Source organism: Macrobrachium nipponense, chromosome 30 (assembly GCF_015104395.2).
Source record: "Macrobrachium nipponense isolate FS-2020 chromosome 30, ASM1510439v2, whole genome shotgun sequence".
NCBI lineage: Eukaryota > Metazoa > Arthropoda > Malacostraca > Decapoda > Palaemonidae > Macrobrachium > Macrobrachium nipponense.
This window is the reverse complement of record NC_087218.1, coordinates 33722437-33744133: the sequence shown is the minus strand read 5'-3', so window position 1 is coordinate 33744133 and position 21697 is coordinate 33722437. Positions and strand designations below refer to the sequence as shown.

The 21697-nt window shown below is 39.0% G+C and overlaps 1 protein-coding gene across 1 annotated transcript in view; it reads right to left on the bottom strand.

Annotated features, from left to right (window-relative positions):
- Positions 1 to 21697, bottom strand: part of LOC135202418 (ER degradation-enhancing alpha-mannosidase-like protein 1) — a 300462-nt gene that overhangs the window by 114620 nt on the left and 164145 nt on the right. Inside the window, exons 6-7 of the mRNA XM_064231809.1 lie at positions 7771 to 7891; positions 7185 to 7355 (exon numbers count right to left, since the gene is read on the bottom strand). Coding sequence (XP_064087879.1) covers positions 7185 to 7355; positions 7771 to 7891 — 292 coding nt within the window. The remainder of the gene's footprint in view (positions 1 to 7184; positions 7356 to 7770; positions 7892 to 21697) is intronic.

Below are 21697 nucleotides of genomic sequence, written 5' to 3'. Positions count from 1 at the left end.
AATATGTATATAATATATATATATATCTATATAAATATATATATATATATATATATAAACGGCATACTCAACGGCGAATCGGTTTTACGGCGGTCGTCAAAAATATTCATTAAAAAAAATAAGGCATTTTAAAGGTATCTTTACGGCGCAAATTTCAGTTAACAGCGCCGCTAGCGCCGTTGTCCTAACGTGTTCATCATTCATACATTTGTAGAAATGCCGTTCAGACCATAAAGGTTATGCAAATTATATTAACAAATTTTGTGGAGAGTTATTACGTAGGTATTAGGGTAAAATATATGCCTCTGACGCTGTTCTATGTCGAAAATATCGATTGTTACATAAGTGCAAATTTAGCTATGGATGTCGATTTATAAATGTTCATGCTTTTGTTTAAAAATGTGTATGAAAATGTATTACGTGAAAGACATTTTTATTTCTGTACAGAAATATGATACAAAGGCAGCTTTTGAAACGATGTTTTTTCATGTTCTTTCTTGTAAGCCGCCGCCTGCCGCTCTTCCGAAAATATCGATTTAAAAAAAAGTGCAAATTAGCGATCGATGTGTCGATTTTATAAATGTTTATGCTTTATGTTTAAATGTGTATGAAAATGTATTACGAATAGGGTATTTTTATTTCTGTGCAGAAATATGATAAAAAGTCAGCTTTTGAAACTCTCCTTCAAGTTATTGACTACAATGTTTTCAAGTTCGTTCTTGTATGCCGCCGTCTGCCGCTCTCCGAAAACAATATGATTTAAAAAAAGTGCAAATTAGCGATCGATGTGTCGATTTTATAAATGTTTATGCTTTTATGTTTAAAATGTGTATGAAAATGTATTATGATAAATATGATAAAAAGGCAGCTTTTGAAACTCCCCTTCAAGTTATCGACTACGATCTTTTCAAGTTCGTTCTTGTATGCCGCCGTCTGCCGCTCTTCCGAAAATATCGATTTAAAAAAAAAAAAAAGTGCAAATTAGCGATCGATGTGTCGATTTTATAAATGTTATGCTTTTTAGTGTTTAAAATGTGTATGAAAATGTATTACGAATAGGGTATTTTTATTTCTGTGCAGAAATATGATAAAAAGGCAACATTTGAAACTCCCCTTCAAGTTATCGACTACGATGTTTTCAAGTTGTTTCTTGTATGCCGCCGTCTGCCGCTCCTCCGAAAATATCGAGTTAAAAAGAGTGTAAATTTAGCAATCGATGTGTCAATTTTTCAAATGTTTATGCTTTTATGTTTAAAATGTGTATAAAAATATATTACGTAAAGGTAGTTTCATTTTTGTACAGAAATAAGATACAAATTAGGCAGCCTTTGTAACTACGCTCCAACGTTTGTCAGGGGATGGTTTTTCATGTTCGTTCTTGTCCGCCAGTTTCCGAAAAAATTCCGAAAAATGCATTGTGTTATTTTATTAATTATGCATCTTTTCCATAAATCCTTTAAAAAGTTATACATTATTTCACTGTATCCAAGAATATTGTATGTATTCTCATATTATTGTATTTTAAAATACTACGGCAAACTTAAGCCCGTATTCCGCGGAGTGGCCAATGTTGTGGTTTGAAATCAGCTGATGAATACGAGATTGTTTCACCATAACGCAATTCTGAGCGAATGGTCTTGCTTCTAGTTAGCATAAACGAATATCTATATACTTGACTTATATGAGACAAAGTTATTTTTCCTATACAGCGTGTTTTTAGGTGGAAATATTATTGAATATGTCTCGTTGTGAATGTGAACTACTATTTTTTTCGTTACAGATTACGTTGGCGGCATGTTTATTGCGTAAACAATTACGTGATTCCGTTCGCAAAAATGTCCATTTATATCATCGTAATACGAACTTTACGTTATTTATCTTATATCGGCGTGAAACCAACAGTAAAATGTGTTCTTTCAAGCACAGTAGTTTTGATTAAAATGATTTTATCCCAATTTTATCTACAGTTGTGTGTGATGGTAGACGTTTACTGCAGTTTTATCCTTGTTGCCGATGTACGATAATAGTCATTAGCAGCTTGAACAGTTTTCTCAGCTTCAGTTATAACTAGGTTTAAATTTTTTTTTTTTTTTTTTTTTTTTTTTACAGTATATTTCCCAATTGATCTTTAATCTATATCGATTTCTGATCTATAGCGATTAAAGTTATTACATTAAGATATCTCAGTTCTATTCTATACATAACGCCATTTATAACAAATACGGTAATGTTGCACTGCAGTACGATGATCGAAATACAAGCCAAACAGATGTTATCCAGTTTCGGTTTGTACTTAGAGAAAAAAAAAAAAAAGTCGTTTCTCGTTCGGTTTGTTTCATGGCTGTACACGTTCACGCAATGAGTATAACGTTAAAACCGTACTTTCATCATTCTCTTTTGCTGTTATTGAACTTATGAACTTATGTAACTAGAAGATGGATAAAGTTAGGCCATTGTAATTTGATCTCTCATAAAATCGGACTATCGTAAGACTAATGATCGTAACCTGAACACTACAGCTACCCTGTACACTGTATAAACTTTATATATCTTTACATACTCTAGACACCCACATGTACTGTACAGTAAATTCTATAGTACTATACGTACTGCATAAATATAATTTTACTTATTGTGCCGTTGTGGATTACGGCGCCTTTGACTGGTCTAGAGTTTCGAAAGAAGGTGTGCGGCGGCCGTAGGCCTTAAAATCATCACTCAGCGTCGAAAATCACTTGGCGTCGGTGGCCAGGAAACGGAACCCCTCCGCCGCTAACCGAGGCCTCCTGTATATCCTATATATATATATATATATATATATATATATATATATATATATATATATATATATATATATATATCAATATATATATATTTATATACCTATATATCTACGGTCCATTCAAAAAGTATCCGACCTTGGTTCATAAAGGACAAATAATTCACCAATCAGCAAATTAGTGTTTTGTGGGAGTTGACAGCACTCTTACTGCGCATGCGTGTAAATTTTAAAAGCTCTAGTGTGTGGCGGTACCCGCCTGTGAGGGCTAGAGTGCAGACGTCCAGCACCAAGCTCGTAGGATTATCGTCCTTACACATGTCGGAGCGCACCGAGCAGCGTTACTGCATTAAGTTCTGCTACAAGCTTGGTGATACACAAGTGCAAACTATCCAGATGATTTTCAGCAAAGCCTTTGGCGATGAAGCCATGGGCCATGAACAACGGAGTAAAAGGAGTGGTATAATCGCTTCAAGCAAGGACAAATCTCAGCGCGAGAAAGTATTTGAGGTGAGAGACGACATATACCTTTAAGCCTCTCGCGGTGGTTTTGAGTGTTTTATAGCTTCCCACTGACGCTCCTGGATTTATAATGTACCTGCGTTCGCGGCCCAAGTACAGGTAAATCTATTGATCGAGACCAAAATTCTTCGTTTAAGCATAATTGGAAAATTATAATTAATTCGAAAAGTAGAAAAGCGATTAGATATAAGAAAACCAACTATTATTAATATTTCCGAGTAAGAGGCGAATTAGATCTTAGAGAAACACCTAAGAAGCGGGAATTAGATTAAATTAGAAGGACCCTTGTAGCTCGATATATGTATATGAATCACACGGTAATGTGATAGGACTTATGTAACATGCTACGTGCTACGTCAAAAAGCGCTACTTCAACTACCGGTAGTCGAGGCGGGTGGATGTTGTCTCCAAACCAACGAATACTTCAAGCGGCCGAGAAAGTATTTGAGGTGAGAGACGACATATTTACCTTTAAGCCTCTCGGGCAAAATCTCCGCGTGTGAGTGTTTCTTCCATGACGCTCCTGGATTTATAATACCTGCGTTCGCGCCCAAAGTACAGGTAAATCTATTATCGAGAAAAAAATTCCCCTTCGGTTAAGCATATATAAAAATGAAAATATATTAATTCCGAGGTAGACGAATTAGATATTAAAGGTAGGACATTGTAGCTCGATATATGATATATATATATAGTATATATATAATATATATATATATTATATATATCCTATATATCTTATATATATATATAAATCAACATAGAGGAGTTTCATGGAAATCGGAGACGGAATAATAAATATTAAAACCAGGCTTGAATGAAGAGCATCTTTATTTGCGATTAGTTTTGGAGATTTACTTTCCTCGTCATCGGGCAATCTATAATGGAATATTAGTTGCGCTTAAAATCAATGGAGTAACATAAGTTACAAAGCAAATTAAATAAAATTACATAATTACTATAAGGTAACTTAAAATTGACAAAGCAAAATAAGATCATATAAATTACACAATTACCAGAGATAACCTAAACTCGCAGCAAAATCTTAAAATAGAGAGAAATACACAATGTTTGTTGTCAAAGAGAGCAGATTTTCCTGGAGTTTAGGTCACGTCTTGTAATTGTGTAAATATATATTATTATATATATATATATATATATATATATATATATATATATATATATATATATATATATATATATATATTATATATATATATATATGTACACACACACAAACATATATATATATATATATATATATATATATATATATATATATATATATATATATATATATATATATATAATATATATATATATATATATATATATATATATATATATATATATTTATATATAGGATATATATATATATATATATATACTATATATATATATATATATATATAATATATATATATATATATATATATACAGGGTGGACCCCCCGTATTCGCGTTCTCCAGATTCGCGGGGGGGGGGGGGGGGACTCACACATTCGCGGATTTCTCTCGGAACGTTTCCCTGCATTATTCGCGGAAAATTCGCGCATTCGCAATATTTTTCTATGGTAAATATCCAAATTCCTGGTTTTTTTGATGAATTTCATCATAAAATGCACTTTTTTGTGATAAAACTATTAAAAAAACCATGTATGAAAATTTTTATTTTAGTGGGTTTTTCTGAGTTTCAACTAACAAAATAGGCTGTTTTTAGCATTTTTATAGGGTTCCAAACATTTGCGGGTTCTAACTATTCACGGGGGGGTCTGGTACGCATCCCCGCGAATACGGGGGACCACTGTATACATATTATATATATATGTACACACACACACACACACACACACATATATATATATATATATATATATATATATCTATATATATATATATATATATATATATATATATGTGTGTGTGTGTGTGTGTACACACACACACACAACACACACATATATGTATATATATATATATATATATATAATATATATATGGTATATATATATATATATTATATATATGTATATATATATATATCACTGTCATGACAAATGATAATTTTAATAAAACTGTTGTTATACTGCATCTAATTATATTGCATCTATTATTTATTACCATAATAGCTTATTACAAAATATGAACAGAACAATCAAGTGCCATTTGAATTCTGGTTTTCTTTACTTTCTTAAAATAATCAGCTGATGGTGTTTTACCAATATCATCACTGTCTTTAGTTGCCGAATGGAATTTACTTTCATACATTATCAAAGCTGGGCTTAAAAACTGTAGCTATTTTATTTATAAATGCAGTAAATTAAATGAAGTACAAGTGTGATTTTGCCTCCAAAACATTTTGCAGTCTGCTCATTATTCATTTCTTAAGACAGCTGTAACCTGCTGCTTAAATTTGGAGGTGCACTTTCTTAACACCTTCTCCGTTGCATGAAGGACGAATAAAAATATATTTTATTTTCATTCATGGAATTACACTGAAAATAGTCAAGATTTTACCAAGTCGACAACTGTAACACAACTCTTGATGAACGTATGTTAGTTACGGTAACTAACCTCACACAGATATTTCTCCATTCGTTTATGTCAGTACTTGCTCTTGTTTATTCTAGTGCCTGGACTTGTACAATGCATTGGAAGCTTAGCCTTGTATCATCTACCAAAAGACTGAGACCTGAGTATTAAGCATATCCTCATGCATTCTACTGAAAAATGCATCTCTTCACTACACACAATATTATCAGTGATGAAATCATGTTTTGGGACAAAATTTTGAGGATCAGGTGATACACTTATCAGATAATACAGGCAGTCCCTCCCTGGTTATCGATGGACTCGGTTATTGGCGATCTGGTTTTATAGGGCTTGTCTAGCGCCATAAAATTGGCAATTTATACCGCCCTATCGGGCCGAGTTCTGGTTATTGGCGCCATAAATCACCAAGTTTCGGTTAATAGCAGTTTTCACTTATCAGCACCCCTCCCCCCCAAAAAAAACTGAACCCCAGCCAATAACTGGGGATTGCCTGAACAGTCGACCCTCGTTAAGATGGACTAATAGGGGGTCTAGGTTATCCGTCTTAGCCGATTTGCTAGTTTAACTGGCGATAATGAATTTTTAAGGAAAAATTAAAATTATGTTTTCATAAATGTTATTAGTACATTACCATCAAAATATCTGAAAGGATACAGAAAGCTAAAGGTTGCTGTGAGTGTAACAATAACTCAATATTTATAGTTTCTCAGCTAGATAGCCATAGATAAAAGCTTATTTCATTAATATGGAATTACTCTTGGAATAGGCTACTTATAATGAAGATATGCCAATATGATTTTATTACCTTTATTATTGGTTTCTTTCATAATGTGAATCTTTTCATGTATGTCAGTGGTTATCACACCAAGGCGAAGGCTACCCTACCAATAAACCACTTAGAATTCACAGCTTTATTTTTAGAATGGTGGTATAAGATCACCGCCAATTTTTGGGACTGAATTATAGGATTTATAGGTTGTCTTATACATCCACGGAAATATACATTAATAGTTTAACTCATTGACATACAGTAGTATGTAGCTACAAAAATGACCAATTTGAGAGGCTGATTGCAAAATTGAATAAACACTACTTCCTGTATGGGTAAACAAAACTAACATAGCCAATGACCTATCTAGACATCCATGGTGCTTATTTATAGTGCATATATCAATTACGTAACATTAATAATGAGATAAAACAACCATGACCAGTTCAAAAATTTGTAAATATCAAATATAACTATCTGAGCTTAATGGATGATTATCTGCGATATAATAAAGCATCAAGGTAAGTAATACAATGCGTATTATTGAAGTACGCTGACAAACCTGATAAAGGAGGTATGTGGACTCAACAAATTCAGGCCGTAAGGGATAAAACATTACATCTGGGGAACGTCGTTGCCAGTTCCATCTTTCTGGTATAACACCATACTTTTTCCAAATTGTATAATACAGTGCATGGGTACATATGGCCTCTTCCATGTCACCAGCAAGTACCTGGAATACATCATCAAAATACATTTCAGCAAAATACAATACTTTATTTTATAATCAAATAACCCTAATATTGAGAACCTGTGATATGCTTCATAGAATACCCTGGTAGAGGCCAGATTCCAAACTGAATAAATGCTGTAGGGATTTTGGCCAAATTAAATCAAACACTGACACAAAGTTGCAGCGCACTAAATACATAACCAATAATCATTTTTATCTGCACTGTCTACTACATACAGTAAATATACACTTTAAACTTGATAACTACCCAAAGTCTGAATGCAATCTAAAGAAAAATTTCTGGATAGTCACACTTCTTTAATATCAGCATCAGTCTCGCACATGAAAAAAAAATCAATATTCACAGTGCTGAATTTTTGTTAAGTAAATAACAATGAAAAATGTCATCCTATACCTGTATCCCAGCAAAAGCTGCCTGGAGGGAATCAATCCAAGTCGAGTGTGTAAGACCCGTTTTCATGTCAACATTAACATATAAGGGATGCTCTCCAAAGCCAGAATTACAGTTTGCTCGACTGAAAACAAGAAACTGTTTTACAATAACACTGCCATGAGTATACTAAATTCTGAACATATTCTTGAATGACTATACAGTATACAGCACAACTTTAAAGATAACTGTGAGAATTTATGATAAATTATATGATACACAGTTATGGAAAAATAAAAACCAAGTAAAAACTACAATTTCAAAGACCACTCTGCTTCCTAACCAGAAGAAAACCTGGGCGATGCAGATCTATTCTAAGCAATCACTGAGTCTTGTCAGCTCTCAAAGTTTCATCTTATTTTAAGTTAATTATTTATCAAAAGTAGTACACAAGATTTTTGAAGCATATGAACTGCTGGATTTGAAAGGTGAATAAGGATACCATCATCGTCTTAACCAAAATAAGGACAATATAAAATCTGGCTGAATCTTGATTTCAAGGGTTGAGAAAGCTTTTCAGAACCTGCTTTTCCGAGGTACTTATGTTCCTGGTGGTTGTTATCTACCCTTGCAAAGTTACTCCCATATTTCAGGAGACCACATCTGCCTTTCTCATCCTCAACAAAATTTAGAGTAGTCTGGGCTTACTTTTATTCTATTTTATCCAGACTTGCCTTTATTCTATTTTATAAGTCACATCTCTGAATAAACTGAATAATAACAATTACCATGAAAAGAATTAACTTTCATTCCTTATAACTCCACTTTCTTCAGTGATTTGTCCTACTACTTGAAAAACCGTCAATTATTATTACAATAAAGAAAGAGCCTGTAAAAATTTCCTTTTTCGGGTTGACCTGTGTTGGCCAGTGACATGTTCCTGTAGCACACATTTCTAGGTATAAATAGATGCTAAATATACCAGAAAAAAAGCTAAAAGGAATGCTGAAGTTACTACCTTCAGCTCGCTCACCCATAGGGTGTCAGTATAAACACAAGGGCAAGTGGAAGCCACTACCACAGGTTTTCTGCCAATTAGAAGATTCCCCTCAAAACCCCTCTCTAGGTAGGTGCCGTTACAAGTGTAATAAATACATTTTATAATTACATATCTGTAAATAGAACCCATGACCTGAGGGGTCATTGGTGAATTAGGAGCGTCCTACATGACTATCTCAAATCTAGATCACGCTGTGCAATGCTTGCAGTAGCCTGGTTTACGTTTGTTTAGAAACATCATCAATTCATGAATTTGTTAACTGCTCACAACACCTTCCATGGGAAGCGGTTGACCTGTTAACCTGCGCCGGAAACTTGTAACTTCAGAGCCGGCGGACTACTTATTCTTTTTATATGAATCGCTGAGATAGCTAGTGTTTCGCTATCGACACGATGCTTTGAGATGTTAGTTCTATTCGAGTTATCAAACGGAGCGGTCTCCTGATCGAACCATCTCTCTTGTGATGGAGTTGAGAAATAAAGTTGTTTTAAAGTTATCAACTTCTCCGTTTGAATCCTCTCCCTTATTCTAAGAAGAATCAACTTTACTAAGATACAACGTAGGAGAGAAGAAAAGAAGAACCAGTAATGCTTTACGAACAACAGTCGTAAGAAAAGACAAACAGTCTTTCGCAAAGCGGCACAATACTCTCAAAACGTCGCAACCCCGCTTATTTTTGCTGGACTAAACCTCTTGGGATCTGTTGCAAAGTTTAGGCTTAGGAATTTCAAATTGCCTTAAGATAAATAATCAAAATAAAAGAATTGAGTTTTTGCAACACAAAACCAAATTAGCTTTGTCCGAACTGCGTAGCCAGTTTATCCTCAATCAATCAAATAATGAGTTTGGTGAACGAACATTCTAGTATTATCGATCAGATTATGGAAGTTCAACACTTGCTGGCTATGTTAGCTTATTATAGATCGAAAATAGATCATATCCGTACCAAAACATCACATTTTATTGAGAAATCAAAAGACTATGTAGAAGCTATTACGTTAGCAACAAAGGGTGTGTTATCTCCACACCTTATGCCTATTAAAGATCTGACTTTAACTTTGGAGAACGGACGGGAGAAACTAGGTTATATTCCTTATTAGACGCCCATAAAATAGAGTTTTATTATAGCTTAATATTGGTAAGCGTTGAAAATTACAGGATTTATGATCACTATCCCTTTGATTCTTCCGATGCCTGGCAATCATACAAAATAGCACCGTTTCCAACTTTCATGATGAATAACTCAAGTCCAGTAATATCCAATTTGATGGGACATGTTCTGATTTCCCCTGATAGGAAATCATTTAGTGTCATTAAAGACTTAGATAAATTCACTCACTGTTCAGAAGCCATGAATAATAAAGTTTGTACAGCTGACTCTTTTTGAATTCTATCCTATATCAATGGATTCATGTGAGTTAGGTATAGCGCTAAACGGTTCTCTCTCCCATACACTGAAGGTTGTCTGAAGAAACTTTATCCCTTTGACGGTAATAAGTTCAATTACAGAATGAACAACGGCTCCTGGATCCGATACGACAAGGAAGGTTTTCATGTGTCATGTTCACGGGACCACCGCCCATTCCCAAGTCTTTGTCGCAGCTGATGGTTGTACAGGGACATCTACAAACTACACAGTCAGAGGGGTCAACACGATAATACGTGAGAGGACCTTCTTCGCGAACTACACCTGGGCGACTACAATTATCCCATCACTACCTCTCCCATACAACGCGCGGGTGGCTCATCGTTTGACGCAACTGGCTGAGATGGACCACACGTTACCAACTTATGCAGGAGAAAATCTCGTTACTACGTGCTGCTAGCCGTGTTTTGGCGTTACGGCAATGTTGATTATCGCCGTTAACATCTTTGCTTGGCGTAGGATGAGGCAAACACAGAAGGATCTTCAAGGGAACGTTTTGCCGCTCCCAGAGACACTCCTGTTGCGTTAAAAGCGTATACGTTCAGGGCCATCTGAAACTGGCCATTTCACCTGGTGCCTAGGAAAACTGTCTGGAATTGTGTTGTGTGTGAAAAGCGGTCTGTACGCTGGCAATATGTAGGACAAGAAAGACTCTAAGCCTTTGCATTTTGAACAGTTAAAAGTATCTTTCGGGCACCTAATAATATTGTAGCCCAATATATATATATTAATAAACATAAAAGTATTTTTCAGGCACCTAATAAATATTGTAGCCCAATATATATATATTAATAAACATAAAAAGTATATTTCAGGCACCTAATAAAATATTGAAGCCCTATATATTAAACTATTGGTGCGTGTACGTACCTGGAATCTATATCTGTGCACACTTATAGTATTATCAATTGTACAATTATATATATACAATTATATATTACAAAGAGTGACAAGTACTCTTTAACAATTATCCATGATCATGTTATGTATATTACGGGGTAACCGCTATTCTTAATCGGGTTCCCTATTACTGTAATCTTCATGTATACATGTTAACCTTTTGATTTTTTTTTGGTACCTAATAATCATTATTATCAAACATGGATCTATATTTTCCATGCATTTTTCTTATTTATGAGTATGTCCAAAAAGGGGTATGTAACAAAAACCTTTTTATGCACTTAATCACTTGTTATGATTATAATCTAATATATGTTACGAGCACACTCCTAAGAAACCATGTTTAAAGTAACTTTTGTTATTCAAGGCTTGAATGGTAGCTGTCCGAGCCTAATGTAATAAATACATTTTATAATTACATATCTGTAAATAGAACCCATGACCTGAGGGGTCATTGGTGAATTAGGAGCGTCCTACGTGACTATCTCAAATCTAGATCACGCTGTGCAATGCTTGCAGTAGCCTGGTTTACGTTTGTTTGGAACATCATCATTCATGATTTGTTAACTGCTCACAACTTCCTTCCATGGGAAGCGGTTGACCTGTTAACCTGCGCGGAAACTTGTAACTTCAGAGCCGGCGGACTACTTATTCTTTTTATATGAATCGCTGAGATAGCTAGTGTTTCGCTATCGACACGATGCTTTGAGATGTTAGTTCTATTCGAGTTATCAAACGGAGCGGTCTCCTGATCGAACCATCTCTCTTGTGATGGAGTTGAGAAATAAACAAGTTGTTTTAAGTTATCAACTTCTCCCCCGTTTGAATCATCTCCCTTATTCTAAGAAGAATCAACTTTACTAAGATACAACGTAGGAGAGAAGAAAAGAAGAACCAGTAATGCTTACGAACAACAGTCGTAAGAAAAGACAAACAGTCTTTCGCCAAAGCGGAAGACCATAATACAAGGACTACAATACGTCTACCTTCCACTTGCTACTACTACAACTCCCGCCCGAAGGCTTCATTCCTGTATTAGCACGCTACAGTGTCCACACGTGTTTTTCTCGCTGCCCTCTTCCTGTGTTTTTGGCGAAGCATGTCTGCCCCAGAGCCCCAAGCTTCTTCATCTAAGTTGAGTATTCCATTTTTCATTTTTGTATCTCGTGAGGGCACGATGCATCCCCTTTTTAGCCCTTATTTGGCCCCTTGGTTCTCGCGAACCGGGGTGACGCTCCTTTTATTTCCGCCATCTTGGGTGCATCATTCGCGGCGTGCGTTTTTTCCCATTGTTATATTATGATGATTTTTACCTTGCCGTTTGCTTTTCGCTGTTTACACTACTGTTTTCGCATACCACATCATTTTTATAGCTCCTGTTGTTTTCTGGAGCATTGGTTTTACGAATTTTATCCTTACGTCGTAGGGCCTAACTCAGTCCTGACGTACTCTGAGGTCTCTTATTATATGTTTATCTTTCATTATTTTAGCCTTTTGTGGCCTCCCTTTTTGTCCTCAGTCCCTCAGGAGCTTGTTGGTTTCCCTTCGTACGTACAATTTATTTTTCATGTGTTATACGCGAGTAGTGTGTTTTGGCTTCTAGGCTAGCCTATAGTACGCCAGTTTTTGTGGAGAGGGCGGTTCCTCTCTATCTCTCTCGCGGTATTCATGCATGCATTCTTTTAGTGTGTTTTTGGATGTTAGTCAGCAATGCACTCGATTATATATGCATGTTTATGATAAAATATTCATATTCTTTGTTGAGGTTGGAAGTCCTTGCGATGCCCTTCCCTGGCCTACCCGACCAGACCTAGGCTAGGTTTTGGAAGGTAGGTCAGGCAGTCCTGCCCCTCCACCCCTTCGGCCCCTCCCTTTCCGCCTCCTGCCCAGGCTATGCTTGCTGGGAGAGTGGTCTAGGACAGAGAGTCCCTCTTGTGTCATGTTTGTAGGGCCTTGACCTATCGTACCTGACTAGATCGGAAGTTTCGATTTTGGAGGGTTTAGTTAGGTTCTATCCGTCCACTTCACGACGTCCTTTGGAGGCCAGGCTAGCCTACCTGACCGGATCTGTACGGATCTCGGAGGGTTAGGTGGGTCCTTGCTGGGTGCATCCCCCCCCCCCCCTTTTCCTCTTCTCGCAGTTCTTATAGTAATTCCTCATCATTTATTTTATGTTTGTCTTGTTGTGTGTAGCGTGGGCTTAGCCCCCTTTAAGGTGTCAGTTGGCCTACCGTCTTCTGCTCCCTTTAGTGGTAGGCTAGTTACAGCTCCCGAAAGGTGGTGGGTCACTGATCGGTTGCTGTGGCCAGGCCATCACGACTTATCCACTCTCCTCTAGACACTTCCCCCCCTCCCCTGCCCTGGTCTAGTTCCGGCGCTGCCTAGCTAGCTCGCTGTTCAAGTAATCCTACCGATGAACGACCGCTAGAGCATATAGCTTATCCAGGGGGATTAGTCGGAGATTGGTTGCTTAGTATTTTGTGTAATGTCTTTAGTATGTCTCCGGGCCTGTTGGTCCTCTGGCCAGGTGGGGTCTACCATCACACCAGCCAGCAGGCTATATGCCGGATTGTACGTACCACTGCTCCGCCGCTCAGTTGTCTATTCTCCCTGTTGTCTCCGCCTCCCCACTCATGTGGGGGCGGAACTGGGCTTAGAGCTGCGTTTCTAGTTACCTTAGAATTGTTTCTCTTCCCCGGTGCTATCAGACTCAGGCCTAGGTTTTACCTATTTTCCCTGTTCTGCTCGTATCAGCCCGTCTCCGCCGGCCTTTACTGTTATGATAACAGGATTATGGATTCCGGAGTAGGTGAAGCCTTTAAGAGATTATGTTTGAACATGTTTTATTTAGCCTCTGTAGGTATGTCTCCGGATCCGTATTGGTTCCGACATAGTGTGGTCTACCATCACACGCCAGGAAGTATATACCGGAGTTTATTGTACCATTGTTTCCGTCGCTCAGTTTTCTGTCTTCTTTGCTATCGCTGTTCCCCATTTCAGTCTTAAATTATTCCCCTGTTCTGCTCGTATCAGGCTCTCTCCGCTTGTTATAGCTTTACCGATCCCAAGGACGGATTCCGGAGCAGGCGGAGACATCCAGAGCTCTTTTGATAAAAAGTAAGTTGAAATTTATACCCAATATTGCCTTTAACAGATTAAATATCTGGTTGAAGTACACTCATCCCGCTGGAATTAACTCCGGCAGCTTTATTTGATGATACTCATTTGACTTTTCAACTTACAGATGGTCTGTTTCCAGGTGACGGGTTGTCTGGCCGTCCTGTATAGGCCGTACGGGCACGAGGTCTGCCGATCTCATGCCAACTGTGCCATCCTGGTGGATGGGAGTATGGTCTGGCACCCGGAGGCCTGCACAGTATGTTATGAACTTGTGAGGATTGTGACAGATGAGTCGGTAAGTAACATTCTTGCCTCGTTGTTTCTGTGAAATTTCTGCTACACTTTGACTTCGGGAAATTTCTTTGACACGGGGAATCCTAATTTGGTTATTTTTACAGGTTAGTTTGGTGCTCAAGACCTCATCAATGGGGTCCCTTAAGGCCTGGGTGGGAGGATTCAGGAGAAATGCGAAATCCGGCCAACCCTACGTGCTGTCGGAGGAGCTATGTTCTCTCCTGTACCCGAATGCTCCAGTTTCGGCGGCTGTACTGCGGCAGTGGCAGCTCCCATTATTGAGGGCATCCGTCAAGAAACCCAACCCCCCCTCGGAGGACCAAGAGGGCTTGTGTGACATTGTCACCGAAGAAGTTGCGGCCATCAGTCTTCACCGGGAACCTATGGCCACAGAGGATCAGGAGGTAGGTAGGGAGGTAAGTGAGGCAGGTAGTCTCCCCTTTAGTCCCACTCCTTCTCCCACTTCTTTCCAGGGCTTCCCTCCGAAGTCCGCCCCCACTTGGGATAGATCAGCCTCGGTAATCCCCAAGGTCAAGGCCTGGAAGACGAGATCCTTGCCAAAGGTAACCAAACCAACCAAGCCTTCTCCAGCAGGCTCTCCAAGGTCGTCTTTGGCTCCCAAGCCATCGACTTCCTCTGCTAAAGCTTCTCCCCCACCCAAGGGGTCGAGAGCCAAGTCCTCCAAAGCCAGACCGGCGGAGTCCGGCTTCGACCAGGAGGCTTTCGCAAACCTTCTTATGATGAAGATGAGCGAGGTAATGGACTCGAAGCTTGAATCGGTGTCCACTCGACTCGCCTCAGGCCTAGAGACTTCGGGTCAATCTATCTTGTCTCTGACACAGAGGCTACGGGCCCAGGAGGAATTGGTGTCCGGATTCCTCCAGTCTGGAACCACACCGCAGTCCGTGATGGTACTGGACGCATCCAAGCTACCGCCATTTGAGAACAGCAACCCGTGGCGGTTGGCTCTGCATGCCACGTTCTCAGAGGGCAAGCTGATGATCGAAGGTTGCGGAACCCGACCGGTAGAAGACTTTGAGTTCTTCCCGGCAGGCCTTCAATTTCCCTTTCCAGGCTACGCTAGACTAGCCGAAGATGCGCTAGTCAGGGTAGACAAAGTCCCGAAGGAGACAGTTATCTACCCTAGGGACCAGGCCCAGTCTGCAAGGGTTCGCACCCTCACAGAATGGGAGTGTGTCAACACAAAGTTGACACCCCATAAAGGATGCTATATGATGTTTGTGGCCCCACAAGGAGTTCCAACTCCTTGTACGTCGAAGGTTGCAGAATTGACTCTGCAAGCTGTGGTAGAGGACAAACCTATGCTTCAGCTAAAAGAGATGGAGGCTATCTCCTTGCTCTTCCCCGGCAATATGGAATTTTGGACTGGCGCTCCGGCAACGTTCACGGTGGGCAGACTCGATCCGGAGTATGCCTCCACCCAATTCAGTGAACGTTTACCTAGAATTCCGGACCCCATGGTCAAAGCAGAATTCGAGGCAAGGTGCAGGCTGAGTAGGTCAATTAACTCAGTCACCACTGTGGAGTTGACTGCTAAGACCTTTGTAGATGAGCCTCTATTTCGAATCCACACAAAGTCACTATTACAGGCCTTCCAATCAGACCTGTATGACTTTATAGTGGCTAGACGAGCCTGCAGGAAGCATGTTTTTGCGAATGCTTCCATAAGACACGAACCAAACAGGCTCATAAAGGCATCGATCTGGGGTGCCAACCTCTTCCCTGAGGACGTGGTTAACAATGTCCTCAGCGAGGCAGCTAGAGCTAACCAGAACCTTCATGTCCGTCAGGGACTTCCCTTCAAAAGGAAGTTTGAGGCTCCCAGACCACAATCCAAAGGTAGGAAGAGGCCGAGGAAATACCAGCCTTTCCAGTCCTCTCATCCTCAGACATTGGTTCAAGCGGTTCCTGTCTCCCAGATCGGTAAGCCTTCGACATCCAAGGCACAGCCACAACAACAGTTTGTCCTGCTGCAGAGTCAACCGACTCAACAGCCTTCGACTTCAACCGCCCTAGTAACCTCCCCAGCCTTCAATGTCTCCTTTGAGTCACAAGGAACATTTCGTGGCTACAATAAACACGCAAGGAGTAGCAGAGCCAGAGGTGCCTTCCGACAGAGGGCTGGCCCCAGAGGCAGAGGCTTCAGAGGAGGCAGAGGAAGTAAGACCTCAACCAACGAGTGAGGCTCTGCAGGTGGGCGGGAGACTGTATCTATTTCGGGACCATTGGACCTTCAGTTCATGGGCCCACAGCATTGTATCGAAAGGTTTGGGGTGGAAATGGGAGAAAGGGCCTCCTCCACCAGTCAGTTTTCACCAGACTCCAACGACAGACCTACTAGACTATGCCAAAGATCTCCTTCAAAAGAAGGCAATAAAGTCAGTCGCCTGAAATTTCAAAAACGTCTGTTCAGTGTACCAAAAAAGGACTCGGACAAACAAAGAGTGATTCTGGACCTGTCCTGTCTCAACTCATACATTCAATGCGACAAGTTCCGCATGCTGACCGTCTCGCAGGTGCGGACCTTACTTCCCCGTGGGGTCGTCACCACCTCTATCGATCTTACAGACGCTTACTATCATGTACCGATAGCAAGAAACTTCTCTCCATACCTAGGCTACAAACTAGGAAAACAAGCTTACTCATTCAGAGTCATGCCATTCGGGCTCAACATAGCACCCAGAGTATTCACCAAGCTAGGAGAGACAGTAGTCCAAGAACTAAGAGCTCAGGGGGTAATGTTAGTAGCTTACCTAGACGACTGGCTCATTTGGGCAACCAATGACCAGGAGTGTCGCAAAGCAACAGCCAAGGTAATGGAATTCCTAGAATATCTGGGTTTCCAGATAAACAAGGAAAAGTCCCGTCTCATTCCAGCGTCCCGCTTTCAATGGTTGGGAATCCAATGGGACCTAACCTCACACAAACTATTCCCAACGGGACCTAACCTCACACAAACTCTCTCTCCCATCAAAGAAGTGCAGAGAGATAGCGAAGGCTATGAGACAGTTCCTCAAGAACAAAAGGGCTTCTCGTCGTACCCAAGAGAGAATTCTTGGTTCTCTTCAGTTTGCCTCAATAACAGACGTCCTATTGAAAGCCAGGCTGAAGGATATCAATCGAGTCTGGCGGAAAAGAGCCAACAACAAGTTCAGAGACAAAATCTCTCTGATTCCACCGATATTAAAGAAAAGACTCCGTCCTTGGATGGAAGTCCGGAGTCTCTCCAAATCAGTGCCACTGCAATTTCCCCCGTCTCTGATAGTCCACACGGACGCCTCTCTGAGCGGTTGGGGGGCTACTCCCAGTACAAGAAGGTTCAAGGAACGTGGTCGAATACATTCCGTCAATTCCACATCAACGTCCTAGAAGCAATGGCCATTTTTCTGACCTTAAAACGTCTAGCTCCAGTCAAGAACAGTCATGTAAGTAGTCTCCGACAGTGCAGTGATAGTTCGTTGCATACAAACAGAAGGGGTTCCAAGTCGAGCAAAGTAAATCATGTAATGATTGCAATTTTTTCATTAGCAACAAAAAATCATTGGCACCTGTCAGCTACTCACCTGGCAGGAGTATGGAATGTCATTGCAGACTCACTATCCAGAACAACTCTGCTGGAGTCGGAGTGGTCCTTGGACACGAAGTCATTCCGTTGGATTTGCAATCAAATCCCGGGCCTTCAGGTAGACCTGTTCGCCACGGAGTCCAATCACAAACTCCCGTGTTATGTGGCTCCTCTAGCTCACGCCACAGATACGATGTCCATAGACTGGAACAATTGGCAGAAGATTTACCTATTTCCGCCAGTAAACCTCCTGATGAAAGTCCTGCACAAACTCAGATCTTTCACAGGACAGGTAGCATTGGTTGCACCCAACTGGCCAAAGAGCAATTGGTTTCCTCTTCTACTAGAGTTGAATCTGTCCCAGACGGATTCCCTATCCAGAACTGACTCAAATAGTACAAACTCAGACTGTGTCAGCTTCCTCAAGAATTCTAAATGCCCTAACTTTATGGACTTCATGAAGTTTGCGGCACAGAAGGATGCTAGTGTCGATCCACTAAACATCCTGTTCGTAGAATCAGATAAAAGAGAATCAACACTCAGACAGTATGATTCTGCAGTAAAGAAATTGGCCATCTTTCTAAAAGAATCAGATGCCATAAAGATGACTACGAATCTGGCAATTTCGTTCTTAAGAACCCTGTTTGAAAAAGGTCTAGCTGCTAGTACCATTACTACTAAATCTGCTTTAAGGAAGATTTTTCACCTTGGCTTTAATATTGATTTAATGGATTCGTACTTCTCATCTATCCCTCAAGCATGTGCCCGTCTGAGACCAGTGGACCGCCCCCACACTGTCTCCTGATTTTTAAACAATGTACTCAAGTTGGCTTCAGACACTGATAATGAATCATGCTCATATATAACCCTTCTCAGGAAAACATTATTCTTAACCCTTAAACGCCGAAACGGTAAAATAAAATTTGTCTCCGTGTGCCGGAGGTGTTTCGGAGTGAGCGCGGAAGCGGAAAAATATTTTTTTCAAAAAATCACAGTGCGCTTAGTTTTCAAGATTAAGAGTTCATTTTTGGCTCTTTTTTTTGTAATTGCCTGAAGTTTAGTATGCAACCATCAGAAATGAAAAAATTATCCATTATCATATACAAATAATGCATATATATGATACCGCAAAAACGAAATTTCATATATAATTGTATTCAAATCGCTCTGTGCGCAAAACGGTTAAAGGTAACAAGTTACATTTTTTTTCGTTGTAATGAACACTAAATTGCAATCATTTTGGTATATAACACATTGTAAAACGATTAAAGCAACACAGAGAAAATATTATCACAAAATAATGCATGAATTCGTAACGCTCGGACGTAAACAAATATTTTTTTCAAAAATTCACCATAAATCTAAATATTGTTCTAGAGACTTCCAATTTCTTTCAAAATGAATAAAAATGATTTAATATTACTATACTGTAAGAGTATTAGCTTACAATTGCAGTTTTCGACCATATCTAACGAGTTAAAGTTGATCGAATGTCATATTTTTTTATATAGTATATTTTTTTTTATATCTTCAAATATTTTTCGTTTTATTCTACATGAAATCGCACACATTCTCATATATAAAACTCTATGAAATGCCTAATATGAAACGGAGCAAATATTCCGAGAATGGGACGTATGCATTTCGGAGATTTGTGGAGGAGAATCCGCGCGCGGAGGGAAGGAAAGTTTTTTTTTAAATTCACCATAAATCTAAATATTGTGCTAGAGACTTCAAATTTGTTTCAAGATGAAGATAAATGACTGAATATTACTAGACTGTAAGAGTTTTAGCTTACAATTGCGTTTTTCGACCATTTCGTTAGAGTCAAAGTTGACCGAATGTGGTTTTTTTTCTATTTATCGTGATTTATATGCAAATATTTCAAAAATAAGAACAGCTACAACCTTCAATTATTTTTAGTTGTATGCTACATGAAATTGCGCATATTTTCATATATAAAACTTTATGTAACGGCTAATTTAAAATGGTGCAAACATTACCACAATCACACGTATGATTTTTTCGGAAGAGTTACCGCGCGGACGTAAAGGAAATGTTATTTTTTTTCATAAATTCACCATAAATCAAAATATTGTGCTAGAGACTTCCAATTTGTTGCAAAATGAAGGTAAATGATTGAATATTGCTAGAATATAAGCGTTTTAGCTTACAATTGCATTTTTCGACCATTTCGGTAGAGTCAAAGTTGACCGAAGGTTGAAAATTTGTGACATCATTTTTTATATGAAAATATTTCAAAATTGATAAAAGCTACAACAATGGGTTGCTTTTAGTTGTATTGTGCATGAAATTGTGCACATTTTCATATATAATACTCCATGTAATGGCTAATTTAAAATGGTACAAAAATTATGTCAGTGACGAAATAATTTCCTGAGATGTGTCACAGATACTTTTTAGCGCGGCAAGAAAGAAATTCGCGCTTGCGCGCCTGCGTAACGATTGTAAACAAAACAACACCTTGATCCGTGAACTCCCAGCATCCCCCAAGGCACGTGATTCAAAAGTTTTCGGCTAGTAGGCCTATAAGTATTTTTCCGCGAATTTAAAAAAAAAAAATTTTGAGTCGACGTATGGTACGTCCATTCGGCATACGGGAGACATTTTGACTCGATGTTTAATACGACCATTCGGCGTTTAAGGGTTAATGAGTCTGGCTTCAGGCGCCAGAATATCTGAACTGTCGGCTCTATCTAGAGACCGAAATCACATTTATTTCCTCGCGTCGGGTGAAGTTCTACTCTCCCCAGATCGGAAATTCTTAGCATAGAATGAAGACCCACAAAACAGGTGGGCTCCATGGAAGATTATACCTCTCACACAGGACTCATCATTGTGTCCTATTGTCACATTAAAATCTTATCTGGGCAGAACTTCTGAAAAGTCTTCAGGTCCTCTTTTTATTAGAGAAAACGGCGGAACCATTTCCTCAAAAGGAATCAGACAAAAAATCCTTTATTTTATTAAACAAGCCAATCCGGATTCAGTCCCTCACGTCCATGATATCCGGGCAGTGGCTACCTCAATTAACTATTTTCACAATATGAACTTCGAGGATCTTAAAAAATATACGGGTTGGAAATCCCTGGCAGTATTTAAACGCCACTATCTAAAGAAATTAGAGGCCCTTCAATTTTCAGCAGTGGCTGCAGGGAGCATTGTCTCCTCTGATACGGCCTAGTCTTATAACTCCATTTTCTATTCCATTATTCTGCTATTAATTTTTTCCCTTGATACTCACTCACTCGTAATCCCTGCCTGTCTCCCTTAGGTTCTGGGCTGGTTTGCGTTTCAATCCACTTCCGGACATGTACATAGTTTATATTTGTTATTTTTGTATTCCTTACCTGTTGTTTTCCCAGGATAGTATGGATCTGGTCATATTTGTTCCCACTTTTGTACCATTGTAACTTGTTACTTTTACATTGGTTATTAAAACTTAATTTTAAGAGAAGATTTTATTTTTATTTTTCCTTATTTATCTTTTAAATTTTGTGTTTTACCAAGCTTGTATCGCCAATTCTCTAATACTATTTCACCG